The sequence below is a fragment of the Spea bombifrons genome, chromosome 3 (assembly GCF_027358695.1).
Source record: "Spea bombifrons isolate aSpeBom1 chromosome 3, aSpeBom1.2.pri, whole genome shotgun sequence".
Classification (NCBI taxonomy): domain Eukaryota; kingdom Metazoa; phylum Chordata; class Amphibia; order Anura; family Pelobatidae; genus Spea; species Spea bombifrons.
This window is the reverse complement of record NC_071089.1, coordinates 81,076,747-81,096,472: the sequence shown is the minus strand read 5'-3', so window position 1 is coordinate 81,096,472 and position 19,726 is coordinate 81,076,747. Positions and strand designations below refer to the sequence as shown.

At 38.8% G+C, this 19,726-nt stretch overlaps 1 protein-coding gene across 1 annotated transcript in view; it reads right to left on the bottom strand.

Moving 5' to 3' along the window:
• Positions 1–19,726, bottom strand: part of ARMC9 (armadillo repeat containing 9) — a 47,161-nt gene that overhangs the window by 17,649 nt on the left and 9,786 nt on the right. Inside the window, exons 2-10 of the mRNA XM_053460754.1 lie at positions 19,043–19,124; positions 18,373–18,498; positions 16,439–16,609; positions 15,241–15,396; positions 14,143–14,235; positions 12,219–12,243; positions 10,047–10,204; positions 8,419–8,517; positions 5,448–5,483 (exon numbers count right to left, since the gene is read on the bottom strand). Of these exons, the coding sequence (XP_053316729.1) occupies positions 5,448–5,483; positions 8,419–8,517; positions 10,047–10,204; positions 12,219–12,243; positions 14,143–14,235; positions 15,241–15,396; positions 16,439–16,609; positions 18,373–18,498; positions 19,043–19,093 (915 nt within the window). The 5' untranslated portion in view covers positions 19,094–19,124. The remainder of the gene's footprint in view (positions 1–5,447; positions 5,484–8,418; positions 8,518–10,046; positions 10,205–12,218; positions 12,244–14,142; positions 14,236–15,240; positions 15,397–16,438; positions 16,610–18,372; positions 18,499–19,042; positions 19,125–19,726) is intronic.

The following is a 19,726-nucleotide window of genomic DNA, read 5'->3' as shown; positions in this document are numbered from 1 at the left end:
GCCTGGAAAATTCACTAATTTGCCCGGAGATAACCTCCAGGGAACTTCTGCAAAAATGGTGGAGCCTCTGGTGACATCCTCTCCCAGACTGGAGGATGTGACCGGAAGCGCCACCCATCTTGGGGAAAGAACATCGGACGGTCATGTCGGCGGAGATGCGCACAAACAAAAAAGACAGAAGAACAAGATGATATAGAGGATGCTAGAGAAGAAGCAGAGCTGTGAGGCACAGAAGCGGAAGCAGTCGGTGGAGAAGTAGGGAGACATTCAGGGAGTGTGAGAGAGCGGGTGAGAGTGACTGTGGGTGTCGGCCAACAAATTTAATTTCCAAATTTAAAAAGCACCCCGTTTTTCACCCAAAACTAATGGTCACGAAATGGACTGCTCTTCACTCACTTTGCATTTTGTTAAATGACAAAAATTAACTATTAACATGTCTATTTTGAAAGAACATTTTTTTTCCACACTTGTTTAAAACCTATATGTAAGTTACTTTGAGAAATGACCATAAATATTTAATCAGCTTAATAGTATATACAGTGTATTATAAAATTATGGTGATTTACATAAAATGTATAATTATGGCAAAACGGTGTATTTTAAACTGTAGATTTTATTTTTAGATTGTAAGCTTGTTTCGGCAGGGTCCTCCTCCCCTGTTGTTTCTGTGAAATTGTTATGTTATGTACTACTTGTTATGTCCTGTCTACCCGCTGTACAGCGCTACCGAATAAGACAGCACTATATAAAACAATAAATAATAATAAACAGGACACTATTAATGTAGCCTTGTCATATGGTTTAAATGGAAAGGAGTGTGCTATAGGGTTTGTGACCATAAACCACCATGTAAATCAAGACTAAATCCTAGATTGGAGTCACAATGTAAGTCTGCATTCGTTGGAACACTTCCTTAAAAGAAATACACCTTGATTCCTAAATTAATTAATTCATTTTGTGATAAAGCCAAGCAAAGAAAACAAAACACGTGACCTTAATTTAAAGCCAGAGAAGAATTTCTAATAATGACAGATTAAAAAGATCATTTTATTTGGCGTTATATTTGTTTGCTTTGTTCTTATAAGAAAGATAACTTCCCACTTTAGAATGTGTTAGAAACTTGATTTAAGAAACTCATCCTGAAAGTTAATCTTTAAGCAGGATGTGTAAGACAGACACACCTATACGCAATACTTTGTCAATAAGAGCGGAATTAGTCTTATCTTAATGTTAGTTCTTGTCGACGTTAAATATACCGGCTGTTGCACAAGATTCCAAAAGAGTAACAATTGCGATATTATAAATAGCATCATTTATATAGCTGTCATCCAAAATGTTTCATGATACTGTAATCCAAAACGCTTGGGGTCACATAAAAAAATGAGCAAGACAAACACTTCCCTATTATGTCTCAACAAATTAATCAAATTAATCAACTGACTAATTAATCCAAGTCACGAACCGAGCAATCTATTCGTCATCAGTGTATATTGCTTATGTTTTAGTCCTGCGGCTAAAACACACATATTTATTTAATATTTGTTTATTATATTTATTTAATACACATTTTTGGTCATGAATTTTACCCGGAGAGACTATAACTGGAGATTTGGTTTTCTCATTAGTTTACATATCTCATCTAGAACATGACAAAAGGAGGTCTTGGATAAGATATAACAGCGAAGAGAAGCTTTTAAAAAAAGCCATGTGGAAGTGAAGGGAAGCCAGGATGGCAAAAACAAGTCGGAAAGCTGGAAGTGAATGGTAACGAGACCAGAAAGAGAAAGACAGAAAAGGATGTAATGGAGGAAAAGAGATTGTGGGGGTATTAGGGAAGGAGAAAGTAAAGGGTAAAAATGTGTTGGGGGGAGCACATAAAATTCTCCACAATCATTTCCAGACTAATATGGTATGCCTTGTGACCGGTGGATATCAATGCCTTTTTCAAACTAAAATCATATATTGATCTATTTGTAGGCTTCTGATAAAGCCTTGTCAGTTTTGCTACATATCCACTAGATTGATATTGATAAATATTTAGAAATATTAAAGTAACAACATCTTAATTGCTCAGTCTTACCTTTCCTAACTAGTTTTTGTATTTAGATAAATTACCGCCCTGTTAAGGTCCATTTAAAATGGAGTAGCTGTGTTTGCTACCAATTTATTTACTTAGAAATGTATTTACTAGGCTATTTGGATATTATTATTATTATTATTATTATCCTTTATTTATATAGCGCCAACAGTTTACGCAGCGCTTAAACTGTTAAAAGATATAATCTTCGGTATTAAATGAAATGTCCTTATTGGATGTTTATCACATTTACTGATGAAATAAAGGTCCTGACTACTGCAAGTGCTGTAATCCCGGCTACGGTGAGTTTTAGGTCGTGGTAAAACAATAGGAACGAGCGATACCTGGTTATTGCGCAATCTGAAGCAATAGTGATAGATTGTTTATGAAAGAAGAACACGGTTCAAGTACGTTTCCCCAGAGAGTTAAATAAGAGAAGGAAGGGAGGTGAATTCATCAGCTTCTAAGCATTAAAGCAACGGGTAAAGTGGCATAAACGGCCGCATTAGCTCCTATTACTTGGTGGTTTTATGTTAAGGGTGGGGTGAGTGTACATAAAATAAATGTTAGTGGAATGCTTTTGTATCAGTCATTGTTGAATTACTGCCAAATATAAACTGGGCAGGTGAATTGGTTAGTAAAGGCATTTCAGTATCGAATTCAGTGAATAATCACATGTGACCCAAAGACTGGTTATATTGTCTTGAATTGAACGTTAAACAAAGATTTGTATGGTGCGATTCAGAAAGTGGTTTTGGCTTTTATGGTTTTCAGATATCACCGTGTAATTAGCTTTTGACTACAACGTATGAAAAGGATATTTAGCTGAGGGACCTATCCCAACTTACATCATTGCCAAATAGGTCAGAAGTTAGGAGCAAAGCTTGACCATGGTTAGCTGGCCTAAACAAAACCTGGTCATATACATAAGATTTTAGGTCTACGGAAGTCTGGTGACCAACATTCACTGTCAAGTAGTATATGTAAGGAGATATGTGATATTAATGGCAACTATTTCTATTCACTGATTGGCTGTTTCATGAAGCCATATCTGGTACAAATTACGGACAATTAATTAATGGCATTCTTTGTTGCTGGTGCTATACGGGGCATAAGACTTCCTCTTTATATATATGTCTGAATTTCATGACTCAGTTTATAACATTGGTATCTATAAAATATTAATCATACTGAAATAGTTGAAGACATAAACAGAATAGTCTATTTAAAAAAAAAGGAACGAGTTTCATTTAATTATCCAATTGCTCATCACAAGTATAACTGCACAATCAGGTTCTGCTTGGGGCTGTAACAATTTGTAAATTCGCCTAACAGTCACTAATAAAGTGATTAACTTTCATGTGCAGGCCCATAAACGGTATATTTGAAGGAAAATGTCACCACTGCTTTAAGAATCAGGGTTATCCCGGGGCATTTGATGGACGTGGAAAAAGGTAGCAGGACTTGTTGATTTAAGTTATCTCCTATACCTCACCCTAACAAAAGGCTGTCTAAACCAGTCAATCATCTTAATTGGGAGGATTATTAATGTGCGTAATTCGAACAGCAAATTAAGACGACTGCTCCCATGGTAAATACATGAGGTGGGTTTCTAACGCACAGAATATTTGAATGTGTCAATTCTATTATGTCGATTTACGTATTAAATTGTAAAATACAGGATTTGCCAAGTGGCAGATTCTCTCTAATTATTACCATGAACACCTATGCTTATGTGTAATCCTCTCGACAATACGGATAAACGAGTCCAGTAAAGCCCTAAGACAAGCTGTCATGTCCCCGGCTGTAAACCCCCCCCCAAAACTTATAATATGTTTTAAGCATAAAGAGAACACGACATAAAAGAGCGGAGATCAGTGCTGGTCTCCTATGTCCTGGTACAGAGGATCACGCGGCCGGACGCTAATATCCTTTCTGTGAGTGGAATGCACTGCCCGCAGGCAACAGCCGGGGAACAGAGACAAGCCGGCCCGAGCTTAGCTTCATCTGGGATGCAGGACTATGGCACAAGAAGAATCAATTGGTTTTAATAACAAAGACAATTCCGCAACGCAGCTAACCCTTGGATGCTGACACCCAATCAAGTAATGCCAGACGGCATATTAGTACTACTCTAACACTAACCTTACTGGTTGATAAAACCAGAATTAAATTAGAACAAATTCTACACAGATTGAGTATAATGAATATTATAAAGGAATAGTCCCTCACAATACTTAGTGTGTCCGAACGTGTCAGGATAATGACAAGCGACTAAAGGTTATTTTTCTCCTCTGAAGCCTGATGCGCTTAAAAGGACACTCCAGCTATAATAATTTACTTTAATGCATATGCTAGCTGCATGGTCCCTTTAAATGGTTGCAGTGTTCTTTCTGCAAATACATGGTGGGGGATTCTGCAGAATCCCTCCATGTGTATTTGCCCTTTCCCCTGTCCCTTAGCCAACTGCTATGCAGAATATGTGTTCAGCCAAACATGTGGAAGACAAGCCACGTGGACTAAGCCCCAGTCCTCCCAACTCAAGCCAGTAAGCCACAGATATTTCCATTCCTCCATGGCCAAAGAGGGGCGTTGGATCTTTCCTGGGGACTGCAGGGAAGCTTTGGAAGCCCATCGTTTTCAGTGGAAAACAAAACTGACAAAACTGTGCTCAACAGTATAAAAATGGCCCATGTAAGAAAAGAATAAGTAGCTAATTACAGCCCCAGCCTTGGCACAATAAAATAAATCCTACCCCTTCAGCCCAACCGTTAGCCCAGGAGAAGTGAGGAGTAAAAAATGGCACCCACGGGTGAAGGCAAGATTTCACATGTATTTTCACACAAACATCAGCAGTGGATTGAGATAAGTGTTAAAATTAAGGCAATTTTGGCAATGTATGTATTTACATAGATCCTTCCTACCCCCACCCTTCTGGTGTAAATGTATTTATCAGCTGGTCCATTGAAGTATGCTTTTACTTTACTTTTTCATAGTGTCAAGGTCACTACATCTCTATAATCTAATACACTGATGTATTTCTATACTTTATGTATATTCATTTCAATACAATAAATGTGACTTTTTAATAACGCAGTAGTAGTGTGTTGCTGTGTACCTCAATGTGCATGCATACAGGAAAAAAAGACATGCAAACACATAACATACAAGCAATCATGAATAAAGATATTAATACATAGTGTACATACAACATATCCCACTTAGAGACGATGGCTTTAAGACAGGGGTATTTCAGGACGGGCATTGAATGCATATAATTAAAGGCCATTGCACTGTGGAGGCTAAAGGAGAAGCCATAGCAAGACGGGATGCAGCAGGCAATGGATGCAGTAAAATGACTGCCACTTACATCTTCCTCGAGACACGGGCTCACATAGTAACATCCCTGCACCAGAAACAGTCAAATCATACATTAACAAAAAAAAACACGAGAGACAGACAGAATAAAAGTATGTAAGGCACAGAAAATGGTGAGAAAAAATAATATATGTATAGTTTGGGGTCACTTAGAAGTTCCCTTGTTTTTTTTTTTGTTTGTTTTTTTTTTTTTTTTAAAGAAAAGCTCATTTTGTCCATAAAATTAACATGAAATGGATCAGGAATACAATGTAGACATTTTTAATGTTGTTAATGACTACCTTCGTGGAAAACGAATGATTCTTAATGGAATTTCTTCATAGGCCTAAAGGCCCTTCATCAGCAACCATCACTCCTGCGTTCCAATGGCAAGTTGTGTTAGCCAATCCAAGCTTAAGTTTAAAAGGCTAATTGATTATTAGAACTGCTGAAATAACTGTAACGTCTTAAAGAAAATGCTGTTTTGTAAATCTGCATCACAGAGACTGATTTGTGCACTACTACTTTCACGTTTGTATTCTGATTTAATCATTTAGTCTTTCATAAGTATAGTCGAACAAATATGCTGAATGACTTCTAGCCTGTGTATGCCACAATGAAAATGTATAAAAATGCTCATCTTCAGTATTTTTTTTTATGCAGGGCTGGATACAATCTGTCTGCCACGGCAAGTGGAAATAGTCATCAGCGCACGCCACGTGGCCATTTACCAATAGCAGAGTATTTGAAGCAGTGATATGAACTCAACAGGGTCACCATCACAGAAGTGTTGTATGAAGTGTTATAAGTACTTCTTGGTGGCACTTACTGCCACCGGGGGCTATTCCTGGTATAAGCATTTGTAATTTCTTTAGATATAAACAACCTACAAATAATGTTCTCTTATTTCCGAAATGACTGGAAATCTTACATTACTGAGAAAAACACACGCAACATAAAGCATTATCACCCGCACCAGCCGACAGTAGTCCAGATGTGACGGTTCACATGGCAGGCTTTGTCTGACAATTTGCATATTGTGGGCCATGTAAAAATTTCGGTTTAACACATATAGCAAATAATAAGATTCTGAATATTGGTGGCTTAAAAAAAAGGCATGCTTCCTTTCTCCATCCGTAATATAACAATTTAATTAATTTAATTACATAGGCTAAATGTGGCACAAAGCAGTGTCTTTGTTCATGTAGATTGCTATAAGGACATCAAGCACCATGCGCTACTAATTTACAAATTCAACTATTTCCTTATCATTTTACATGCTGTAGAGGCAAGGGCCAGACTTCATGCCCCATCACGATGCATTGCTTATCCCTGTTATCTTTTTCCTCTTGTACGATATTACTATATAAAAGGTTCCCCTACCATTCTAAAAATTACATATTTTGTGCATGCGCTCCCCAGGTAATGAATGTAAGACAAGGCAGAGTGGAAATCTTGCTTGTTACATTCTGTAAATGAGGAGGGTCAGTGACGGCGGCTCCACGGTGCTAATCCAGCTCATTAACCAAAAATAATACAATTTTAAAATTTTAATGCCTTTTAAAGCTCTGTACACCTTTGGCAGTTAAATGGTTACAATGTTAAAAAGGAGCATATCATTATCCATTATTTGCACATGTCCTTAGTATATAGTTCCCAGCAGTGAAAGCATTTGTGCCTTTGTAGCATATGACTACAGTTTAGCTGTTATTAATAAGGTAGCTTTACACTATAATTACTAGGAGAGACTGCGCATGCATTTGTACCAATGACGTCAGTACCGGGCATCTCATTTTGGGAGAGGCTCTACATAGGGGAAATAAGGACAAAAGTAATGTCTAAATAGAAAAATTACACAGATGATCAACGGCTTCTTGTTGAAGGGTAATGCTTCATTATTAAGCAGCGGACAGGTGCAGTGATCTTTGTGTAACACACATAACCCTAACTGGGAACACACCCTACTTTATAATAAAGGAAAGTTCTAGGCCCGTCCCTTATGAAAGTACAATCTGTGATGTTTACAGAAAAAAACCCACAAAGGAGACTACAAAAGGATATATTAAAAAACTATTTAAGTATCTGGGGTCTCCAAATAACCCTGGGGCACTACTGAAATACGCATGTGACCGATGCTCTATTACACAATTTTTACAGCTTTCATAATGTGCTACTTAACTTAAACGGACTTCTTAAACTCAGCGCCCACATTTTCCAAAAGCAGCTTGGACTGGTTTCTAAGGGTTACCGGTATTGCCGGGAATTGCCTGCTTGCATACAGTGACCTAGTCTGGGAGGTTTTCACCTTGATTGATTGAGGGGATTACAACAAGATCCTATCTACTGTTTATGAGCAGAAAGAAGCATTTCTCGTTGCAGAAACGGTGAGAGAACACTGCTTGGTTGTCATCCGGTCTCCATTGACCCCACCAGCCCCTTCTTTCAACAGCTAGTTTTTATTTTTTCAACTGCAAGAGCCAATAAAAAATAACTGTTCTCTACCAAGATCATCTAAAATGATTTAATTTCTTTAAGGCCCTCTAAAACAGAAGTATCAGAAAGTATCAATCTGGCAAGGTTACGGTTTCTTCAGAAGCAAAGTATCTATTAGTGATATTTTGTTTAAATTATGTAAATTCTTGTGATCTGAAAACCTCCTTTACAATGTATAAAGATGGGTGCCTTTGACCTGTATAGTAGCAAATCTTGACTTATTTCATCATAATTGATCATAAAAAATGTTTTCCTCTTGATGACTTGTGGCTACACTATTGGAACAGAAACACAAACAAATGAAATAAGTCCCAAACGTGTGCTGCACACAGCAAGGTACCGCAGCACATGATGGAAATCATAATGAAGAATAAAAAGTAACACAGCTGGCCGACCTGCACAATGTATCAATGCTTTACTTGAGCGATACATTTATATTTTAACCTATACAGGGCATTCATCCGATTGTGTGTTCTGCTTTGTGGACTTACTGTTCCTGGCCTGGTGAAGTCAATGCTGTTGGTTGCGCTCTGCCTCATCTGGCTATTGAACAGACGCACACAGACATTCTGCAGGTACTCCGGCGTGATCTGGAAACACAGAGCCCACATCAACTTTGTATGAAAACATTATTACAAATATTACAACACATGGTACAATATCTTAGAGATACCAACATATGTCAGAGGGTGTACAGAAGTTTGCTGCACACATTAGAAGACTGAAATACTATGCAGTTTACAAAACTCCGGATACATGCAGAGGAGGCATGTGACACGTGAGATATACATGTTGGTAAATGCAGCTGCAGGCTTAGGACAAAAGGGGTTCCTGCCCCAGGCCCATGATGCTCCTTACCAAACTCCCTTACATTGAGGTCTCCACAAGTCTCAGTAAATTGAAGTGCCTGAGATGACCAGAATGAGAGAGAGCAGGACCCCTGTATTGCACTTCTTAAGGCCAAGGGGTATACAACAAACAAATGTTACCAAATCACCAAGTATAAGTCACATCAGAGTTTACAAGTGAAAGAACATATTGAAAAGCACATAGGAATATTAACAATGCTTGAATCTATATATTCCATATATATATAGAATGTGGCACATCGTGTTTCTGTATTAGCACCATGAATAACTGCTGCTAAACAGGTTGACCATACACGGCACAAAATCAGACGTTTCTCAGGTCTGCCATCTGCTGGCTGAATTTTTGTACTTAATTATTGTACTTTTTTATCCATTCTCATACATTGCATTGCCACCTGCTGGGCACGGACTCACCTAATCCAACTTGAATATGCATTTCATTTTGGACTTGGCTATATTTCGGAGTTTTAGGAGTTTTTTTTTCCACGTCTTTTGGCCATTTCTATGCCCAGGCTCCTGCTTCGAGAACCATGTATCGATTGGTTCATCTTATTCAGTTTTTTGTTGTTGTTTTTTTTAATGTTATTGAGACTGGTCTGCAGGCACTTGATGGTATATACACATGATAGTTATTTAGTGCAGAAATCCCACATGCTTTCCTTTGTCATAGGTCTGAGGATTTTGCTTGCTTTAAGTCAGCTAGTAGACTGTTTTACTTTCTGTACTTTATTATATTTTTATTTTCTATGACTACAATAACAGTTTTGTTTTAGTATATTATCAGCACAGTCAGACATACCTGTTACTACTGTTTGCTCACAACAGATCAGCTGGTTACATGTTGGAATACCCCCCTCCCAGTGCATGTTACCATGGTAGCAAGCTGCCTTTAATGTGTTTCATTTTACTTTGGAAGCTGCTGATCAGTCTAAACCAATCGGCAACGTTTTCTTCTGTACATATGATTAACTCACAAGACTTCTACCTGGAGCAGGCCAGCCTCCGCTACCTTACAGAAACATTTTACCGCAATCATGAGTAGTGATCCCGGAGAGAGTACCCCAGAGCTCAACAAAATATGTGGTACATACTTTGCACTCTAGTCTTTTTTGTGCCGGTTATGTACTGCATTGGCACCAGCAACTCTAAGGTTAAAATTATTCAACATCAAACTTGCTGTATACTGCAGGAGAATGGCATGACCATCCTGGCACAGATGTAAACAGCAATCCTTTAATAAAGTTCATTACCAGCTTTCCATTTATCGTAGCCTCGAGGGAATCCACAAGCTCAGCAGTAACGCCTATGAGATTGTGGTAGTCGGCCTGCATCTTGTTGAAGCGTTTCATGTAGGTGATGGTCCTGCGCTCAGACTCCATCAGCTGCTGCTGTAAATGCTGATGTGACTCTGAAAAAAGTTTAAGCATATAACGGTCAGCAAGGGACACTTTAGGCACATACTATTTGTTTGACTTTATATGGATTAATGCAAATAAGGGTATCATTCAGAGACTGAAGTCTTTGGTCTTTCTATGCCCTTTTCTAAGCTTACTTACTATGTAAGTGAACTAAATCCAGAATCCCAGATATTTCAAAGGAGTCTCACTTAAAATATCAGTTCCCTGATTTACCTCAAGTTGGCACTATTAGCCTTCATTCTAACAGCAACCTATGGTGTATACTTTTCTAAATGTATTCACGATAAGGCATCTCCCAGGCACCCTCTCCCCTAACGTGTCTCCATCTCCCAGGCACCCTCTCCCCTAACGTGTCTCCGTCTCCCCTAACGTGTCTCCGTCTCCCCTAACGTGTCTCCGTCTCCCCTAACGTGTCTCCGTCTCCCAGACACCCTCTCCCCTAACGTGTGTCCATCTCCCAGGCACCCTCTCCCCTAACATGTCTCCATCTCCCCTAATGTGTCTCCCTCTCCCAGGCACCCTCTCCTCTAACATGTCTCCATCTCCCAGGCACCCTCTCCTCTAAAGCGTCTCCATCTCCCAGGCACCCTCTCCTCTAAAGCGTCTCCATCTCCCAGGCACCCTCTCCCCTAACGTGTCTCCATCTCCCAGGCACCCTCTCCCCTAACGTGTCTCCATCTCCCAGGCACCCTCTCCTCTAAAGCGTCTCCATCTCCATCTCCTGACAAAGGTCAGGCATATTTATTGCTTTTAAATTTGTATTGTATGGCCCTTTATAATTGCTAGTTGCATCTTTATATCATGTGATATACATCCATTGAGAATTGGTTGCACCATAAGGCATTACTAATGCTTCCGTATAAATCATTGTTATTATTATATTCAACAAAATAGTGCATTTTACCAGTGCGAAATTCAAGAAAAATAGCATTTTAGAGACTGTTTAAAATAAGACTGACTTGCCCTAAAAACGTTTAGACATACGTTTCAAATATGATTTATATAAACAGAACATAAGTTTACATTTTACTTTAAATTTGAAAAATGTATAAACATTTACACCTTGTAGAACATATTATTTGTGTTTTTATGCAGCAAAGCAATAAATCATGCCTATATATGCGCAACAATGCATTATTTTTTCCTAGGCATTAGAAACTGTCATTTTCTGCAAGCAAAGTTTTTAAGAGAGTAGAGAGAAGGTTTTTTTTTTCCTTAAATCGCCACATTTTAATTGTTTTTGGGTTGTTTTTTTTGTTAAGGCAAACGGGTATACCTTTTAAGTACTCAATGGTGGATTCTTTGGAAAATTACGTGACATTTCACATATACAGTCAGTTACAATTTCCTTGGCTCATAAAAAAGCAAAGTCTGATTAATATCCGCTCTGCCAGAATTTTACAGATTGCTGCGTTCATTAAGCGCTACATATTTTACCCACAGAGCAATACGGAGACAGATGAGTATTTACCAGAAGTATGTTGCTGTGATATATTTTATGAACATAAAAATGATTCCTGACATTTATATTTACTAGGACTCCTTAAACAACATGGGCATGTCAAACAAAAAAAAAAAAATTAGTACTCAATTTGAAAAAGCCAACATTCCTATAGAATTTCAGAAATTGTAGGGAGAGGCAGGTCAGATTTATATTCTAGATTTTCCTAGCCACTGGTGCCCCCCCTTAAAGAACTGGAAAAGATGGTCAAAAGATCCAGCCAAGGCATCTTTTTGTCTTGCGGCCCCATGACACATGACTAGCCCGTCTAATGGGAACACTGGTCCTGTGTTGAGAATTGCAAATAAAGGCATTGGATTGGTCACTTTCTGTTTTCTTTCCATTTCTTACATGGGCTCCATTCTAAATGCATTACATGGACTGGCTGGCCTCTCATCATCTTTTACATGAACAGAGACATCTACCACAGTTTAGCAGGTTAAGGAATAAAGCCTTAACACTTGGTAGACATAAGACATACGTAATTATTGCAACAGACTTACCGCGACTGTTTTGGGTGCTATCTCTCTGTATAATGAAGAAGAGGTTAAGGAAAAGAATGGCACATGTAAAGATAACAAATGTAAAAAAAAATGTTATGGTAAAAGTAAAATACAGCACATTACATGCAATCTAATAACATAAACGTCGACAGAATGTTCTCATATACGCATTCAACGTGAACTTCCACACTACACAGACTTCCAAGCCCACACGGCTGTCAGAGATTCGTCTATTACGAATGTATTATTTATTGATTTATATCGCATCGCCATATTCCCCAGCACTGTAAAAAAGAATCACTGAATTGAGACATTATACAAGGATCAATGGTGAACCCTGTGCATGCTGAAAACATGTGTTTTTAAATCTTGCCAGGTTTGCGTGCCAGAATGAAGTCATTTGGAGACAGGTACTAAGGTTCATTCACAATATGTGTCACATCCAATGCCAATAATCCATAGTTAACTCACACGTCATCACACCTGCTAAGGGCAATGTGTTTCCAACCATGGAACACTACGCTTGAAGAAGTACATCCACCCCCTTTCATGTTAGTAACTTGTTTTCATACCAGGATACTGTTTCGATAGACCAGAATCAGTATAAAGTTACAAGAGGAGGCATTGCTCAGTTGCCAACAGAAGAAAAAAATACAAGTAGTTTAGGTTCCTGATCACTTTTTGCTTGGGTACGACTATAGCAAATAGGTAATGCAAAGGCAACAACAGATGAGGAGATCTGCTACTAAAGAGTGTAGTATCCAACGGAGGTAGTCAAATAAATGCTAAAAAAAAATAAATAAAAACTAGGAATAATCGTACACATCTTGACAACAAGAGGTTAAAGGGGCTGGTCCAATGGTATATACAAAAGTAGGGTTTCAAATATATGTATATATATATATATATATATATATGTATATATATTTTTTTTAGAAATATCTGTAAACATCATTGCTTTGAATTCTTTATAATGAACTAGAAAATGTAATAGTTGGGTGACAGATCTGCTTTCAGCACATATTTAATGTACACAGAGCACTGACAATACTGGCATTAATACAAGTCACTCTCTCTTTTGCAGGCAATGGGTTACTATGCGGCATACATTCTTCTCTGACATGGTGTGGGTTACTCTCGCCGCTGCACCTTCCACCTCTGAAAACATCGCTTGAGTTAAAGAGGTTAGTGTCTGTGTTCATATCTACTTCTGCCAGGGAAGAGTTGAACCTCTGTGTTGCGGACCCTAGGCAAGGAGAGGTTAACATGTGTGTTGCATGTCTGTCAAGGAAGTAATTAATCAGTGCTCTGTAAATGTTTTGGCGGGGGAGGGTTTCATTACCACTCTCCATGGCAGTAAATGTGCTGCAATCCTCTTGTGGGATGGAATGGATCCATTTGTGTGTTTTCGTTGCAAGTAAACAAGAGTATATGAAATATTTCTTTTCTATAGTGCTTTACACGTATAAAGGGACTGCTTCATGATCAGAAGGAGGAGAAACTGAAGAAGAGCTAGAATAGATACAGGGTTTGATGAGGCAGGAGGAATGTATACCACACACACACAATCTTTGGGGTAAATGATGGAACCAGCATCTATTAATGGTTTACCCATAAATATTATTACTGTATGGAGTGGACTGTCTTATTCAAATGTAATTCCCCAAGTGTTAATTGAACTATAGCACACATACCCTTCAGTCTGTGCTTATTGTCATATCCCAGAGTTTAGTAGAAAGGAAGGTGGCTGCAGCGTTAGGTTGTGGGGCGTAGCTGGGGAGATACTCTGCAGCTATATTAAGAAGTGTTATAGTGGTGACCCACATGACAAAGAGAGACAGGGCTGGACAGTAACCTTTTCCATTTCTAAGGACAAAGCTCCTTTATAGCATGACATTGACTGTACCCAAAGTTAAAAGGATACATATAATTCCAGGAGACGGGGAGTAGCAGCAGCTTTCAGAGACAGAGATAGGAACTTTTCCAGTCTTTTTTTCAGTTCAGGTTCCCATGATTCCTGATTTAAAAAAAATACAAAAAGTATTCTCTTTAGGCATTTCTAGACAATAGAATAATTGCATTTTCATATTTAAAATGAGCTACAATGCATATATATATATATATATATATATATATATATATAAGTTGGACACGTGGACAGTCTCAAGCTGTGACAGCCAGCATAACCTTTTAAACACATGGAATTCTTGACTTAGACATTATAAACCTTTTCCCCTTACTCACCATCCCTGCAGACTGTAAGGGGGGTTTCCTGCTACTAGTACAGTAGCAGATCTTGCAATATCAGCATAATTACTAATAAGCGCAGAAGACAAAAGAAATCTCCTCTAAAAACGTTTACAATTGTGTGGCAAGGAAGAAGTTAAACAGCCATTAAAGGGAGTCAACGAATCCATTTAAAGAAGGGTAATAGTCTTGCAAAATGTAAAAAAATAAAAAAAAAAGATTTTTAGAATGCATTTAAAATCTTGACAGCTTTCCCCATCTGCTGAGTGAAATGACACAGGACCCTTACCTTTAAGTTTTATTTAAGGTCAAGCATACTATTGAAACTGGTGTGCAGACCTGTATGAAAGCTTTATTATAAAACTGCAGTCTATATGCACAAATATGTACTTCACCAGTGAGCCAATAACAAATTCGTTATCCTAATAAGAGTAGAAACTGGAGCAGAAACAAAAACAATTCGTGGAAAGCTCCCCCAAGGGTAAGCACTTCTTGAGAGGGGACTTAATGGGTCAAGAGATTCTACTTACAGAGCAAGCAACATGAGCTATTAGTTTCCGGTAGTACTCCTAGGGCTCTCTTAAGCATTTCCTGATGACGATGCCTGTGACGCTGTTCAGCACTCTTGTGCAGATATTAAGTGATTTAAGTAATTTAAAAATAAATGATTGGTAATTCTGCTTCTAATGTAACGTGGGTGGAAGCTTCCAAGCTGTGCTGGACACCGATCGCCTGTTGTAGAGTAGAAGGTATAGCCCTGCCTGTCGTATGTTACCTGAAAAAGTTCCTTGAAAGAGGGATGAGCAGCTGGATTGGGCACGAAAGGCAAGGCATAAAATGGTAGAAATTCTGTGGTCTGGCTCAGAGCAGCTCCACTAGTTTCGAGGTATGTTTTGAAGTGAGATATTCTGTCCTCGCAGTCAGCACGATCCTAAGAACACACAACTCATTTTTAGTCATCTCAAATATAATATACCTATCATGTTATCTACAGGCTTTAATTAAAACAAAATATAGCAAAAATAAAGGCTGTAATAAACATGACATGCAACTCAGATGTTCCTCAGGAAGGGGATTAGGGATGTCATCTCTAGTAATCTAGCATAATAGAACTGCTGTGTGTGTTTGGGGGGGCACTGTCCTAACTACAGGGGACACAGCTGCGATGAAGCCCGTGTCTCTAGGGGGTCTGGTGTGACCCCTTATTCCTGTTTCCTCATACCGATTCATAAAAGTGTGTGTGAGCAGCCAGACAGCAAGCTGCAAGAGCGGTGAGAGGTAAGCGGGGGTGGGGGGCTATATATGCATATGTGTATGTACGTATGTATGTATGTGAGCGTGGATGTGTAATTGTGTGTGAGCATGAGTGTATAGGTGTTTGTGAGCATGTTTGTATAAGTGGAGTAAGTGTGTATAATTTGTGTAAGTGTGTTTATATTTGATGTGCGTTGGAAGTGGGGCAATTGGCAAAGAAGGCATAGACAAGTTGTTTGGGGGCAGTGATGGCACAGATCAGCTATTGAGGTTGGGGGGCCCCTGGGCAATTTTCGCACCAGGGCCCCGTGGTTTCTAGTAACTTCCCTTTTTGAGGAGTGACATCATACCATGTCTACAAATTTATCCCAGTGTTCAGTGGGTTGGTGAAGAGGTTGTCTGGAAAATTGAATGACAACAAGTGTAATAACTTGCCACGAAAACGTAACATATAACTGCCACACCAGAGTTCCTAACCTAGAGGTCACTGGGTCGCTGCGAGGCTCTGGCTAGACTAACTTACAGGAGCACAGTATCAGGAGAGCTGCTTGAAGGAAGGCTATTTCAACAATGGGGCTGTCAAACCAAAATGAATGTGTTCCGTCACAAAGTCCTGAGTTGGTTATACTGAGATTGACTATAGTGAAGCAAAATGCATTATATACGTTTCTTTTGAGGTAATAAAATACATTATCACAATAAAGACACGTTTGACGTACCATCCGGCCTACGCTGTGCTTCAATGGAAATATGGCAAAGTGGATGTGCAGATAAAACTCCAGCTTCTGGGCAAGAGGATCATTGATCCGCATATCAGCCGGGATATGCCCCTCCCATTGGTCAAAGAAGACTTTCCTGTCCCCATCCTCAAAGGCAGTGATTAGATCCTTCTGTGAATGACATGGAAGCCTGTAACAAATTTGTGTCAAGGAAAAGCAACCCATACCCTCTGATTCATTTGTACTAGTTAGATATCAGATTTATTGTGATTCAGTTAAGCAATTAAAAATTATTTAGAAATGGCAGATTTTTGCAATGGCATTGAACATTTATACCCCCAAATAATGAATTAGTGTATATTATTATTATTTTCTTTATTATTAATTGCCAACAAATTACGTAGCACTGTACAATTTAAGTAGGGCAGTTAACACGCATCCCAAATATACATTAATACATACAGATACATAAGGAGATGAGAAGCCTGTCTGTGAGCGGCTATCTAGCCTTTTAGGCAATGTTCCTGGCAGGAAGGGTGGCCTTTTGAGGGCCCTGCCCTCGAGAGATTACACTCTAAATGAATAGTGTGGGTAACTGAAGCAAAAGGAGGAGTGAAAAGGGAGTAGTAAGTCTCTTGCAGTCGTAATAAGGGCTCCGTGGTTTTAGCGTGGAAAAAGGGATGTATAAATAAAATGAACAGAGGGGGTTTGGCATATATACACAGGAAAACATGCAGAATTATGCAAAATATGAATTAAGAAACGTACTTGCAGATCTTGCTTTATATATGTTTTTTTTTCTTCTCCACAGCAAATATCTCCTAATTATAGTGTTAGCAGCTGAATGGATTATTGATTATACTCTGTCAAACTGGAATGCACTTCCTACTATGCTGAACAAGCTCCGTGCTTTAATATGTTCATTGGTGAGGGTTATAGTGTCACCAGACACTGCCCCAATAAGTATCACAGCCAAACACACCTAATGAAGTCTCGAAGTCTTCACATGTTTAAAGAGACTAGAGTTACACAAGGAATAATGGAAGACATTTAACCTAACTCTAAAACTTTTCCAATCAGTTAAAACATTATTAGCGGTTATATCTTAATATTTGCATTAATTGTAGAGTTAACTTTGACATGAAACTGAAAAAGCCCCCAATTTCATAATGTGTTATACAGGGTCCGATCAACCCTTACTGTTGGAGGAGCACAACAAGGTGAGCCCTTGCTGATGCACTGTGACTTGAAATGATTTACCGCCCCTACACTATTGAATAAATCATTATGAATTTAGACAATTGGCCACACACAGAGGCTAAAACTAACATCCGGAGTTATTTTCAACTGAACACCTGCCCTTTATAAAAATGTGAGGTTTGTGACACATTTTACTTTTAAGTTGCACTCCATTATAATGGAAGGAAGTTGGGAGATGTCTCCGTATGATGGAAAGTTTTGAAAAATGAGACTACCTGGGATTAGAAGGTTCATCATGAAACTCATTAAAAGTAATTTAATACATTTAGCAAGGGTGTTTCATTTCCTTATGCTGTTAAACCTCCATCTGAAACATCATTTGCCCAAATCTAGGATACAAAGGATGGCCTTACCCTGATTTACCCTCCCTGACCTTGAAAGAAGAAGAATTAAGCAATATATCCTAAACAGACAAGACATTTCCGAGCATTCAACACCCCTGTCTGCAGGAGGTGGCTGTACAAGGTTAAGATCAGATTTGTAGCCCAGACAGGGCGTTGTTTCTCGTTACCAGCGAGGCTCCCTCACTGTTAGCATTCCACACATTGCACATTTACTTGCTCCAAACCACTACACCGAGTCATGCTAAAAACTTTCAGCGCAAGAGTTATTGGCAACATAAAGTAGGAACTACTTCCAACACATGAAATGGGTTAAATGCATGCTTGCTGTACCTGAATTAACAAGGTTTTCGAATCCCTCAAAGAAGACCTGGAGCTTCTGGGCAGAGGTTTCCCTTTTAATTTGCACTCCTTAGAAAAGCACTCCAGTGTCTCCTGGAACTCACCAAAGTTCAAGAACTGGGAAAAAGATGGAAGAAAGCACAACGCTCATCAAACAAACTCACAGACAAGCTGCAGACACGATCAAATGTATGCAGTGATGTGCTTATTAACGTGACCAATAATATTATTTATTTCTATATAGTTTTAAACAAAAGACGCTTTAAGAAAAATGAGAAAAATACCCTGTTTCGGTTGATTAGCACTTTTGCAAGTGAAGAGGAACAGGGCTTTATGAAGACTAATTAGAGATGCATGGGTAATATATACACTAGGGGAGCTGCGCAAGCATATTCTGTTAAACGGAAGCTGGAGCATGAAATGATTGTTTGATGAGGGGCCCGTTACAAGTCATGGGAAGAAAACACTGGTTCTGCAATCTCACTCAACAATATTTGTGTTGTCCAAATTCACATGTAGCCTTCTCAGCCTTCTAGTGGAGGGAAAGCCATCACTGTCAAGTTACTTCTCGCTATCTAATGGAATCAGTAAGTTCCATATGAGAATCTAAACCAGTCTTCAAACAGAACTTGGTCAATAACATAACTGGCAGAATCCTTACCTCTTTCACTAGTCCAAGAATATCTGCTTCGTAAGCCAAAATATCCCCCATTCTAACACGCTTCTTCACATAGCAAGAAGACCTGAAACAAAACAAGGACAAGGACGGCGCCTGGTGTTACTTTGCGGCAATAAAATTGTGCATAAAAATTAATTGTTTCTCCCGCTTTACATACATTATTTTTGTCACCCTTACAGTTTAATGCAGTTGCAAACAAAGTTCCCAATACAGGCTGCATTTACATTTTAAATAATACATTGAAAGACAGATTAGGTTTATTTTGAGGTCGGTTCGGTATGTGTTCATTACCCCGCTTGCTCCCTAACGTGACTTTCTTGACTCGTATCCCCCACATCATTCTTTATAACTGAAATCATATTTCTAACCAACAGCAACTGATTGTACTCATTATAACCAACATAAATAGTGCTTTCAGGTGATCAGAGATTCAGAAAGCAGATTTCCATCCAGGGACTGCTGATATTTTGGGTTAAGAACTGGTTACGCGTATCTTTAGAGGGAGATATTTTTGCATCCAGCCCAAAAGATAAAATGTTACTTTTAGTACGTCTTGTACCCTTTCCCTGCTCTGTTCTGTGTTTCGCACAGTTGGCCAGAGATACAGACGCACAACTATATAACTTGATTATATCTCAAGGTAAGTTTATTATGTCTTGTCTGCCA